The sequence below is a fragment of the Schistocerca serialis genome, chromosome 6 (genome assembly GCF_023864345.2).
Source record: "Schistocerca serialis cubense isolate TAMUIC-IGC-003099 chromosome 6, iqSchSeri2.2, whole genome shotgun sequence".
NCBI lineage: Eukaryota > Metazoa > Arthropoda > Insecta > Orthoptera > Acrididae > Schistocerca > Schistocerca serialis.
Window position 1 is genome coordinate 307414476 of NC_064643.1, and position 12203 is coordinate 307426678.

General features: G+C 40.6%; 1 protein-coding gene across 1 annotated transcript; it reads right to left on the minus strand.

The window, feature by feature from the left end:
* Positions 1–1167: 1167 nt before the first annotated feature.
* Positions 1168–11429, minus strand: LOC126484126 (allergen Tha p 1-like). Its single transcript, XM_050107512.1, has 2 exons — positions 11231–11429; positions 1168–1423 (listed from the first exon to the last, which is right to left on the minus strand). The coding sequence occupies exons 1-2, from the start codon at positions 11406–11408 to the stop codon at positions 1233–1235; spliced, it is 369 nt and encodes a 122-aa protein (XP_049963469.1). The 5' UTR covers positions 11409–11429; the 3' UTR covers positions 1168–1232.
* Between the last annotated feature and the right edge of the window lie 774 nt (positions 11430–12203).

The window sequence follows — 12203 nt, forward strand, 5'->3', positions numbered from 1 at the left end:
GTGCGTTAAATCGAAAGTTTTTCTATGATCTTATTTACTGGTAACCGTTGTTCAGTATCTTGCTTCAAGAATTTCGCGTGACCGCTCTTTTTGGAAAGAATGCTGCTTTTCATAGAAAAAGTAATTCCCGTTCCTAATCGGTCATGATGTTTGAATTAAGATTATATTCTTATAATTCTGCTACACAGAGATGAGTGAAATAGGAACTTTGTTATGTGGAACTACTGTTGTGCCTTTCCCGTCTACAGGTGTTGGGCCTCACACGGTCTCCGGAAACAGACTTTATTGGAGGAATTTGAGGTACGTCAGCGGTGTGAACATATTACTGAACACATATACATTCAAAACGTTTTGTGCTTTAACTCTTTCAAACGTATTTCAGAGTTATCATGTCAACCCAGTTCACTCATTATAGTGTTAACAGTTGCTTACTTTATGTATGTAAAGGAACACTGACCAATTCCAGGTTTCTCATTATTGTCATCTTTATGCTTAACTTGAAACACACAATGCAAGAAGAATTTTCTTAGCATGGAATGTTAATAACAAACCCTTTTTGTTACTTTCATAGATATTATGTATTGATGGAAGTAATGTGCCATAGTGGTCCGTGGCGTAGTTACACGAGTTTTAGAAGTAGTTTTGAGTATTCAACTATTACGGGCTTGGTAGTTAGGTGTGTATTAGGTTTGACAGTTGTTTACGTGATCACTACTTTTAGTGATACTGCTCATATTTTGGCACAAGAGATAAAAATTAAAAATATATTCCGTCAGTGGAAGTGACATCTTAAGGTCGGATACAGAAAGAAATTAGAAACAACATATGAATTTCTGCAGTTACATGGTTAATACAGTATTATCACCATCAAATGCAGAGATTTATAGCCATAGTCGGATGTTTTATATGTAAAGCGTTTCAACATCTACTCATGTCTCTGTTGACGAATAGCTGCCAGGAAAAGATGTGCTTTGTTCTAAGAAAAACGTTGAACTCCGCACAGTCTGCGTAGAGCATAAAATACAAAAAACATATCGAATAAAATTAGTCCACAGATAGACTGGTTTTAGTAAGTTTTGCTTGATATTATGGAACTTTATCATGAAAACTGCATTATAACAACAATGATGCCAGAAGGTCGTAGTGATATCCAGATAAACAACGAAATTACATCGTGTAGTTATATATTTTCACTACTGAATTTTAGAAAAGTTCAGCTACAGAGCAGTCGTTTAAGAAGAGAGCTTTGCTAGTTCAGCAGCGTGCCTCTGCCTGTAGCTGCCGTCAGGGTCGTATTTGTCGATCAGCGAGTTCCACAGGTGTGGCTTCTCACTGGCGAGGAGCGTGATCGCCGTCTTAGCCTGCGCCTTCTGCTTCTCGTTACACTGGCCGCAGTCCGTCTTCAGGGCGTCTGGTAGGACACCTGTAAGAGCGCATAAGAGACTGAGAATTTGAAGATTTCACTGGATCTGCTGAATCGTAACCGCGACGAAAACTATTGAAAGCGAACTGCGTAACTGAAATGTAGAGACCGTCGCTTATCAAGTTAAAGCAAAGTCAAATACTTACCTTAAAATACAGGAAATAACCAACCATATTCCTTATTAGGACACCACATGCAATCTCTTTGGCATTCCTTGACCCTAACGTAAATTGATGTTATGTTTCCTCTAGATGTAAGGCTTGGCCATCACTTAGATTGGTGGCCGTCCAAGTCCGCTGAGTGCTGTCGGCAAGAGGGGTGCCCTCAGCCCCTGTGAGGCCAATTGAGAAGCTACTTGAAAGAGAAGTTGTAGCTCCGGTCACGAAAACGGCCAACGGCCTGGGAGAGAGGTATGTTGACAACATGCTCCTCCATATTCACATCTAGAGACGCCTGTGGGCTGAGGATGACACGGCGGTCGTTCGGTACCACTTGACCTTCAAGACCTGTTCGACGGAGTTTGATTATATATGAGATATGTTTATGCCAACAGCTCCGTTACTGATAGCTCTGGGATTCCATAGATACCATACAACTCTTCTCAAATTGTATTTTATGATTAATGTATGAAGTCCATATTTCGAATGTTGAAAATTGTTAAATTCATCAGCCGTATTTTTCTACCATGAATTAAGGGTCTATAACGACTACAAAATCAAAATAGAAGAGTAGGTTCGGTAACGTCCTTCGGATCTTCGGTCTTGGCTAACACTCAGGGGTAGAGCAATGAGATTGTTCTTTCTTATGTATCGGTATCGACGTTGCGAAAGCCGCGCGGGATTAGCCGAGCGCTCTAAGGCGTTGCAGTCATGGACTGTGCGTCTGATCCCGGCGGAGGTTCGAATCCTCCCTCGGGCATGGGTGTGTGTGTTTGTCCTTAGGATAATTTAGGTTAAGTAGTGTGTAAGCTTAGGGACTGATGACCTTAGCAGTTAAATCCCATAAGATTTCACACACATCTGAAATTTGTTTATTTATTTATCTATTTTTGACGTTACGAAAAGAACGTTGATGAACTGAACTCGCGACTTGTGCGAGATTTTTACTTCAGCAAATGTAGTAATTAAATCGTTTATAATAGATGGTTTATCAGTTTCTATTTAAATATTAATGATAAGTTCAAATTAGTTCCAGCGACACCAAATTCCCTATAGACTGGTTGTACTCTCAAATCTATAATCAGTCGTAACAGTGTTATTAATTCCTAACGTCAAGGAGTTTCTATATAAACGCCGAGCGTTTCAGTCAAATAATATATCAGCACGTTATCTCTATAAATATTACTGTAAAACTTGAAAGATAAATGCGTGGAATGACACGAATGCTGGTTTATTACACAATATTAGTCACTTCCTAACAGAGTCGTGAGGAAGAAGCTTTGCCAGGTGTCGGGGGGAATTATAAATTATATGCTTCGTAAATATCGCCAAGTTCCATAATCCATTAGTTATTACGAATGAAATTGTTTATCTGTGTTCAATTCCTAAATAGTGTTAACTTCAGGTTATCTAATTAAAAGTCACTTCTGTCTAATATATGCAAGTCCTCTATCTGAATTCTAAATAACGTAATATTTGAAGTCAAAGTATCGTTTCACTGCGTCATAGTAGATCGTAAAAATCACTTCTAAAAAAACAATCTAATTGCACCTACATATACGACCATTCAAAAGTATGGCCTGCTTCGGCTAACTCTCGTAACGTAGTGATAATGGATTGAATTATCCTTAGCCATTACTCACAAATCTCAAAGAGTATTCACACGGAGTATTCTTTCGGAACGTTGGTTCTACTTTGCGAATTTTAATTATAATGATTTTGCGATTTACTACGATTTTGAATTTTGAGTTTGATTTTACTGGAATACTATCTTTCTTTCGTATGTTAATAAATTACTAAGTATTAGATTCCTGATTCAATTACAATAGTGTTATCTCGAAATTTGTTTGCTTGCTCATTTCTCATGGAATTTGGTACTTGTTTTTGGGGAAATCTTTGCGAATTTTGGAGCTAATTTTTGATTTTCATTTCTCGTCCGAGGAAGTGGCATTACAGTTCCACTTGGCTCATTACGAGAGTGTGTCCAGCAACAGAGGGAGAATTTATGATGCAGAAGGCACGTGCACCTGTACTAGTTATTACGGAATTTCCCATCCTATCATGTATAGAGCGCGGGAGGAATGTTTAAGTGCCTCCATCTAATGACGTTCTCACGATCCCTACATTAGCGATAAGTAGGATGTTGTAGTATATTTCTTAAATATCATAATCATATACAATGAGGTGGCATAAGTCATGGGGTGGCACTATGCACATTCTGGCGGCAGTATCGAGTATTCAAGGTATGAAAGGGCAGTGCAATGGAGGGGCTATCATCTGTAATCAAGAGTTACACCTGAAAGGGTTCCCAACGTGATTGTGGCCGCACGACGGGAATTCAGAGACTTTGAACGAGGAATGGTAGTTGTAACTACACACCTGGAACACTTCATTTCGGAAATCTGAGGAACACTTAGCAGTCGACACGCAGATAGTGAAATCAGGCCATGTTCAGATTAAGGACACTTCGACTGTTAAAATTTTGACAGTATCACGTCGAAGTATTTGTAACAAAGTTTCAGAATTTATTACCCTCGAAGAAATTGGTCGCATTCTAATTATTCTCGCGACCAAGAGCTAGCTGAAACCCGAAGCAGGACGCTCTGAAATACAGGGTGTCCCAGTCAAACCTCCCTGATTTCAAGGACCCAGGAGATAAAAACTACAGTAGATACGACAATGAAAAATGCACCACATTGTAGAGCATCTCAATGAATTTATATTTGCGCGTCACAAGTGCCACGTATCGTCGCCAGAGTGCAGCATGGTCGCATGAAGTGAAAATGGCGATTTCACAGCAGCGAGTTCAAGCAGTAGTTTGGTTTGCAGAAACAAAATCCCCGATTACTGTGCATAGAAATTTTCGTCTGGGTATAAATGTGATACACCTGATGTAAAAACAGTTAAGGAATGGTGTAGGAAGTTTCTGGCAACAGGAAGTGTTCTGAAACATTCTGGCGGTGCACTTTCAAGAGTTTCAGAAGAGACAGTGGGGGACATTAGACAAATGCTTCTCAGAATCCCACGTAAGTCAATTCGTCAAGCATCTAGGCAGTCTGATGTACGTCGATCAACATTGCATCGTGTAATTCACCAGCATATTCGTATGTGTTGTGACAAAGTGCAAATTCTCCAACATCTGACGCCAAACGACAAACCACGCCGACATAAATTTGCTGCGGATATGCTACAGCGTATTGATATGGATGCCAGTATCCTGGAAAGATGTTTATTCTCAGATGAGGCAACCTTTCATCTATCGGGAAGGGTTAATAGGCATAATGTTCGGATTTAGGGTTCACCACATCCGCACGCTGTCATTGAACATGTTCGTGATAGCCCTAAACTAAACGTCTGGTGTGGGCTAATGCACGACAGTATTGTTGGACTGTTCTTCTTTGGGTAACCAACAGTGAATGGGTCAGTGTATCCGGACATGTTGGAGCAGTTTGTGTACCCTCAGATACAAGACTTGCAACCCAACATCATTTATCAACAAGATGGAGCTTTGCCGCATTGGTCAACAGCTTTTCGCAGGTTCCTGGTTAGAAAATTTCCCATTCGTTGCTTCGGACGCCGAAGACACATTGCCTGGCCACCATGTTCACCCGACATTACGCTGCTTGATTTCTTCATGTGGACATTCGTTAAGGACAGCGGGTATGCGACCAAAGTGACGATATTCCTAAGTTGTGACATCGTAACGCTAATGCGATTATAACAATAACAGAAGAAATGTGACGAAGAACTTGCCAAAAAATTGAATATAGATTCGATGTTCTTCGTGCTACAAATGGTTCACATGTAGAAGTGTACTGATGACAAATAAACAAATTCTTTGAGATCATCTATAATGTGGTGAATTTTTCATTGTATCTACTGTGGTTTTTTTCCTGGGTCCTTGAAATCAGGGAGTTTTGAATGGGACACCCTGTATTTAGTGAGTCATTAAACGTTTATCGGGGGCAGATAGGCCACCACAATTGTTGCTTCTATTGAGGTCAAATTTGAGTGTGATGACGAAGCTCTCTGGACGGGTACAAGTCTAGGTAAAACACACTTTTACTGGGCGCGCCTTTCCGCCGCGACAGTTTTAGAGTCATTCAGTGAAAGTCTACGCCCAGTAAATCATTTAGTATTTGTTGTAGGGGACTTTAACCTACCGAGTATACCATATGGATTCATTGCAGGGGTGCAGTGCAGCACCGTTGAACACATATTTTGAAAACTGTCTTGAGGAGATTGATACCTCACAACTCGGGTTGGGATAACTTTAAGGAAAAGCACATTTTGTCATTTGTTGTCTCATGGAATACACCTTATTACTTAGCGACAATTATTTCAATTGCAAATTAAAGAGCCTTGTCAAAACTGAATAACAACGCTCACAATAATTTAAAGAACTTGAACAGGATCAATCAATTAATAGGAAAACTTCAACAATTTATACCATTATTAAGAACATGACTTAAAAACAGGAATATACATACACCAACCAGGTGTGACTGCAAACTGGTTAAACAAACTAAGTTTCACGAGTAATATGAATCACAAATGACTGTCACTAAAAGTATTAACATTTCCCAGTCATGGAGAAACAAACAATACTTATCCGAAATACGGAAAGGATAACAAGTCACGCCACTGACTGTGGCTGTTGGAAAGTTCTTAACAATTTATAAACCTTAATAAAATCCCTTAAGCAATAAAGTACACGATCCCCCCAAAACACAAGAAAAGCCGAGAAGGCATAGAATTTAAATGTGAGTCTCAACTAGTACATAATAACTCTAAAATAAATAGAAAGTCCCTCAAAAAAAGAAAGCAAAGGGGGAGACGAAATTTTAAATTTCACATTTAAAAAATCTTTCACGCTGGAGAATCGTTCAAACATAACTTTGTTTGATCGACATTCGCACAGTCCCCCGAATGGAGGATGTAATAATAGGCATTTCTGGTATTTTTATTTATTTTTATGTTTATTTTTTATTTTTTGAGTCATCACATGTTTGATGTGGCCCGCCACGAATTCCTCTCAAGGGCGAATCTCTTCATCTCAGAGTAGTACTTGCAACCAGTGTCATCAATTATTTGCTGGATGTTTACAGTCACTGTCTTCCTCTAAAGTTTTTACCCTCTACAGCTTCCTCTAGTACCATGGAAATTGTCCCTGATGTCTTAACAGACCTACTATCATCCTGTCCCTTCTTCTTGTCAGTGTTTTCCACATATTCCTTTCCTATCTGATTCTGCACAAAACCTCCTCATTCCTTATCTTATCAGTCCACCTAATTTTCAACATTCGTCTGAGCACAACATCTGAAATGCTTCGATTCTCTTCTGTTCCGTTTTTCGCACAGTCCATGTTTTACTACCATACAATGCTTCTCTCCAAACGTACATTGCCAAAAATTATTCCTCAAATTAAGGCCTATGTTTGATACTAGTAGACTTCTCTTGGCCAGAAATGCCTTTTTGTCAGTGTCAGTCTGCTCTTTGTGTCCTCCTTGCTGCCTAGGTATCAAAATTTTCTAACTTCATCTACTTCGTAAAAATCAACCCTGATGTTAAGTTTCTTGCTGTTCTCATTTCTGCTGCTTCTCATAACTTTTGTCCTTTGTCGATTTGCTCTCAGTCCAAATACTATACCCATTAGACTGTTCAGGCCATTCATCAGGTCCTGTATCTCTTCTTCATCTCAATGAGGATAACAATTTCATCAGCAAATCTTATCATTGGTATTGGTTCATTTTGAATTTTAATTCTACTCTTGAAATTATCTTTTATTTCCGTCACTGCTTCTTCGATGTACAGGGTGAAAGACTACATCCCTTTCTCACCATCTTTTTAATCCGAGCACTTCGTTCTTGGCCTTTTACTCTTTTTGTTCCATCTCTGTTCTTCTACATGTTATATATTATCATTCTCTCCCTGTAGTTTAAGCCTATTTTCTTCAGAATTTCGAGCATCTTGCACCATTTGACATCGTCGAAAGTTTTTCCAGGGAGACAAATCCTATGTACCTGTCTTTATTTTTCTTTAGTTTTGCTTCCATTATCAACCGCAAAGTGAGAACTGCCTCTCTGGTGCATTTACCTTTCCTAAAGCCAAACTGATCGTCATCTAATACATTCTCAAATTTCTTTCCATTCTTCTGTATATTATTCTTGTCAACAACTTGGATGCATTAGCTGTTAAGCTAATGTTTGGATAATTCTTGTACTTGTCAGTTCTTGCAGTCATCGGAATTATCCGGATGATATTTTTCAGAAACTCGGATGGTATATGGCCAGACTCATGCATTTTATACATCAATGTGAATTGTCGTTTTGTTGCCCCTTCCCCCAATGATTTTAGAAATTTTGACAAATGTTATCTATACCATCTGTCTCGTTTGGTTTTAAGTCATTCAAAGCTCTTTTAAATTCCGATTCTAATACTGGACCCCCTGTCTCCTTTGTATCGACTCCTGTTACTTCCTCTATAACGTCAGACAAGTCTTCCCCCTCATAAAGGCCTTCAATGTAATCTTTCCACCTACCCGCTTTCACCTCTGAATTTAACAATGGAATTCCCGTTGCGCTCTTTATGTTACCACCCTTGTTTATAATTTCACCGGAAGTAGTTTCTATATGCTGAATCAGTGCTTCCGATAATCTTTTTTTTTTTTTCGATTTCTTCAGATTTTTCATGCAGCCATTTCGTCTTAGCTTCTCTGCACTATCTATTTTTCATTTTTTATTTTTTTATTTTTCAGCGTCTTGTATTTCTGTATTCCTGAATTTCAATGAACATTCTTGTACTTCCTTCTTTCATCGATGAACTAAAGTATTTTTTCTGTTATCTATGGCTTGTTCACAATTACCATCTTTCCATCTGCTGTGATTGCCCTTTTTAGACACCCCCATTCCTCTTCAACTGTACTTCCTACTAAGCTATTCCTTATTGCTGTATGTATAGCCTTAGAGAACTTCAAGCGTATCCCGTAATTCCTTAGTACTTCCGTATCGCACTTCCTTGCATATTGATTCTTCCTGACTAATCTCTTAAACTTCATCCTACTCTTCATCACTACTAAATATGATATGAGTCTATATATCTGCTGCTGGGTGCGTCTTGCAATCCACTATTTGTTTTTGGAATCTCAGCCTTACCATGATGTAATCTAACTGAAATATTTCCATATCTCCCGGGCTTTTCCAAATAGACCTCCGCTCTCACGCACACATAATCACTCTCTCTGGCTGGCAAGGTGAAACATCTACATCCACACAGATACTCCTCAAGCCACCGTACGGTGCGTGGCAGAGGGTACCCTTTAACACTACTAGTCATTTCTTTTTCTGTTCCACTCGTAAACAGAACGGGGATGAAACGTATGGCTACATTGCTCCGTATGACTCCTGTTTTCTCATATTTCAACTTCGTGGTCCGTATGTTCAATGTATATTGGAAGCATCAGAATCGTTCTGCAGTTAGCTTCAAATGCCGGTTCTCTAACTTTTCTCAAGAGCGTCCTTCGAAGAGAAAATCGCCTTCCCTCCAATAATTCCCGTTTGAGTTCCCGAAACATCTCCGTGTTGTTCTAACCCAACAGTAACAAAACTAGCTGCCTGCCTCTGAAGTTCTTCGATGTCTTCCTTTAATCCTACTTGGTATGGATCCCAAACACTCGAGCAGTACTCGAGAGTATGTTGCAATAGCGTCCTACAAGCGGGCTTCTTTACAGATGCACCACACGTTCCCTGAATTCTTCTAATAAACCGCAGTCGACCATTCGCCTTTCCTATCACAGTCCTCGCATGTTCGTTCCATTTAACACCGCTTTACAACGCTACGCCCAGATGCCGGCCGGAGTGGCCGTGCAGTTCTAGGCGCTTCAGTCTGGAGCCGAGCGACCGCTCCGGTCGCAGGTTCGAATCCTACCTCGGGCATGGATGTGTGTGATGTCCTTAGGTTAGTTAGGTTTAATTAGTTCTAAGTTCTAGGCGACTGATGACCTCAGAAGTTAAGTCGCATAGTGCTCAGAGCCATTTGAACCAAGCTACGCCCAGATAGTTAAACGACGTGACTGCGGCAAGTAGGATACTACAAGAGCTATACCCGAACGTTATAGGTTTGTTTTTCCATTGCATCCACATTAATCCGCAATAGCTTACATTTTTCTACATTTAGAACTACCGGCCATTGATCACACAAACTAGAAATTTTGTCTTAGTCGTCCTGTGTCCTCCTATAGTCACTCAATTTGGACACCTTACCGTACACCACTGCATCATCAATCAACTGCAGATTGCTGCCCATCTTGTCTGCCTGTGGATTGTCGAGCTAGCTGCTGTTCAAGACAGTATCCAGAAAACTGTGCTCAAAAGTGTTTCGCATGACTGTCCGTCTGTACCACCCCTCCATGCCCCCCCTCTTCCACTGTGCATCCATAGACATCCCAGTCTATACTTGGCAGGTGTTAAACTCGCCTCCAACTAGTATTGCACGATCTGGGCATTTCCTCGCTACCGACAGTAGAATTTGTTTAAATGGCTCTAGAACTGTAACAGCGGAGTCGGGTGGCCGTTAAAAATAGGCAACAATTAAATTGATTTAAAAGGCACCTGTTATACGCAACCAGATAACTTCACTGTCACATTGAACTTCAATCTCAATAGAGTCAATATTTTTGTCAAATGTCAACTACCATGCACTCTCCCACTCCTATGCCTCTAATCTGTCTTTCAGATGTATGTTCAGCAACTCACTAAATATCTGAGAGCTTTCCACTTTGGGTTTCAACGAGCTCTCGGTCCCAAGAATAATTTGAACCCAAGAAATTTCCTGGAGGGCAGTAATTTCGGGAACAGTTTACTGTCTTTACTCTGCATGCCGTCTGAGTTCCCTTGTTGCGTCTAGATTGGCGACCGTTGATCAGAGCACCTGAAACTATCGTCTAGCCTAAAGAAAACGTTATGTCTGCTACCCGAGTAGCTGCTTTCTTTGTCAAGTGTAGCCACGTCATACGAAGTGGCGTCCTAGAAATCCCCACACGATAACGCTGGTCTAGAAATCTGCATCCAAGATCATTACATAGTCGACGAATCCTTTCACTGAGACCATCCACTCGGCCTCAGAGGCTGGCCTCAGCAGCCAGAGACAGTGGTCATCTGTGTGTGAGCTGCGCCTGCGTGAATGCCGATGTGTGTGCGTTGTCTGTTTCAGAAGAGGCCCTTCTGGCCGAGAGGTTACGTGTTTAGTAGCCTTTTTTTATGCCTGTCTGCGACTCAACATCTCCGCTATATGGCGGGTAGTAATCTGTCCTCATCGCAATATCGTCATTATTTCATACTGGATTTTCCTGCCGGCCGCGGTGGTCTAGCGGTTCTAGGCACTCAGTCCGGAACCGCGCGACTGCTACGGTCGCAGGTTCGAATCCCGCCTCGGGCATGGATGTGTGTGGTGTCCTTAGGTTAGTTAGGTTTAAGTAGTTCTAAGTTCTAGGGGACTGATGACCTCAGATGTTAAGTCCCTTAGTGCTCAGAGCCATTTGAACCATTTGAACCATTTTCCATTATTTAATATTTTTTTTAATCCTAAAATGTTATTTCATTTGTTTGTTATCAAATGTTTCATTTTACCCTCGTAACGGGAGTGCACTTACTTTTGAGCTCTTTGCCCTCGTCGGTGCAAGCGTCGTTGGAGTCTGAGAGGAGGCACCTATGGTACTCCAGAAGCATGCGTTCATTGTGCAGCACCTGGTGCACATCGATACTCTCGGAATGGGTGTTGCAGCCACTGGCCACGGCTAGAAGTGTCACAAACAAGACCAAGTTCTGCATTCTGACACTTCGATGCAACTGTTCACTGTTAACTGCTGCTGTGCAAACTTACATTCCCTTATATATTACGGGAAACGACTTCTAATGAAGTGCTAATGACGTGCTACAGGGATTTTCTGAGAAGACCTAGTGCCTCCATGTTTAATGCAATAAGAGGTGACCTTGTTTGTTGACTTTTCCTGTATAACAAGGAGAATGCAGAAGCATCATAAAATTGTCTTCGCCTGCGGCTTTCTAGGAAGTGCGTAACTTTTATGCATGGATTATCCGTTGTTGGAAAATAATTTTCCTCAAATCGTACAAGTGGCACAGGGCACGTGTCTTCTTGCTTCTCATACATCCGTAACCGACAATGCGACACTGTAATAACAGACAGTCCACAAGTTATCATCGTGCAAACTTCTATTCTACATTTAAATAAGCCGCATATTTGTCTTTGGTAATGAGTTGTACCAAGTCCTGCATATGGAGCTGAAACTATACTTTACAGTGAACGAGTCTTAAAAACATGCCCTGGCTCTTTATTTTACTTGCAACGCTTTAGTTAAGTTATTTGTAACACTCCTCATCAATAATAGGGACCTGTCTTAGGCAACCACTTCACTGTACTTTCGAATCACTGGCAGTGATAAAATGTAGCGTACTTCAGCCAACATGGATATAAAAAAAAGACTGATGATGTTGGATAATATGAAATATTCAACTTGATGTGACTTTGTAGGCTCATCCTGCATAATAAGTCTTGAAAGTCTGTTCGGGTTTGCTGCCGGATCCTAAAATCCTCGATTCGATATT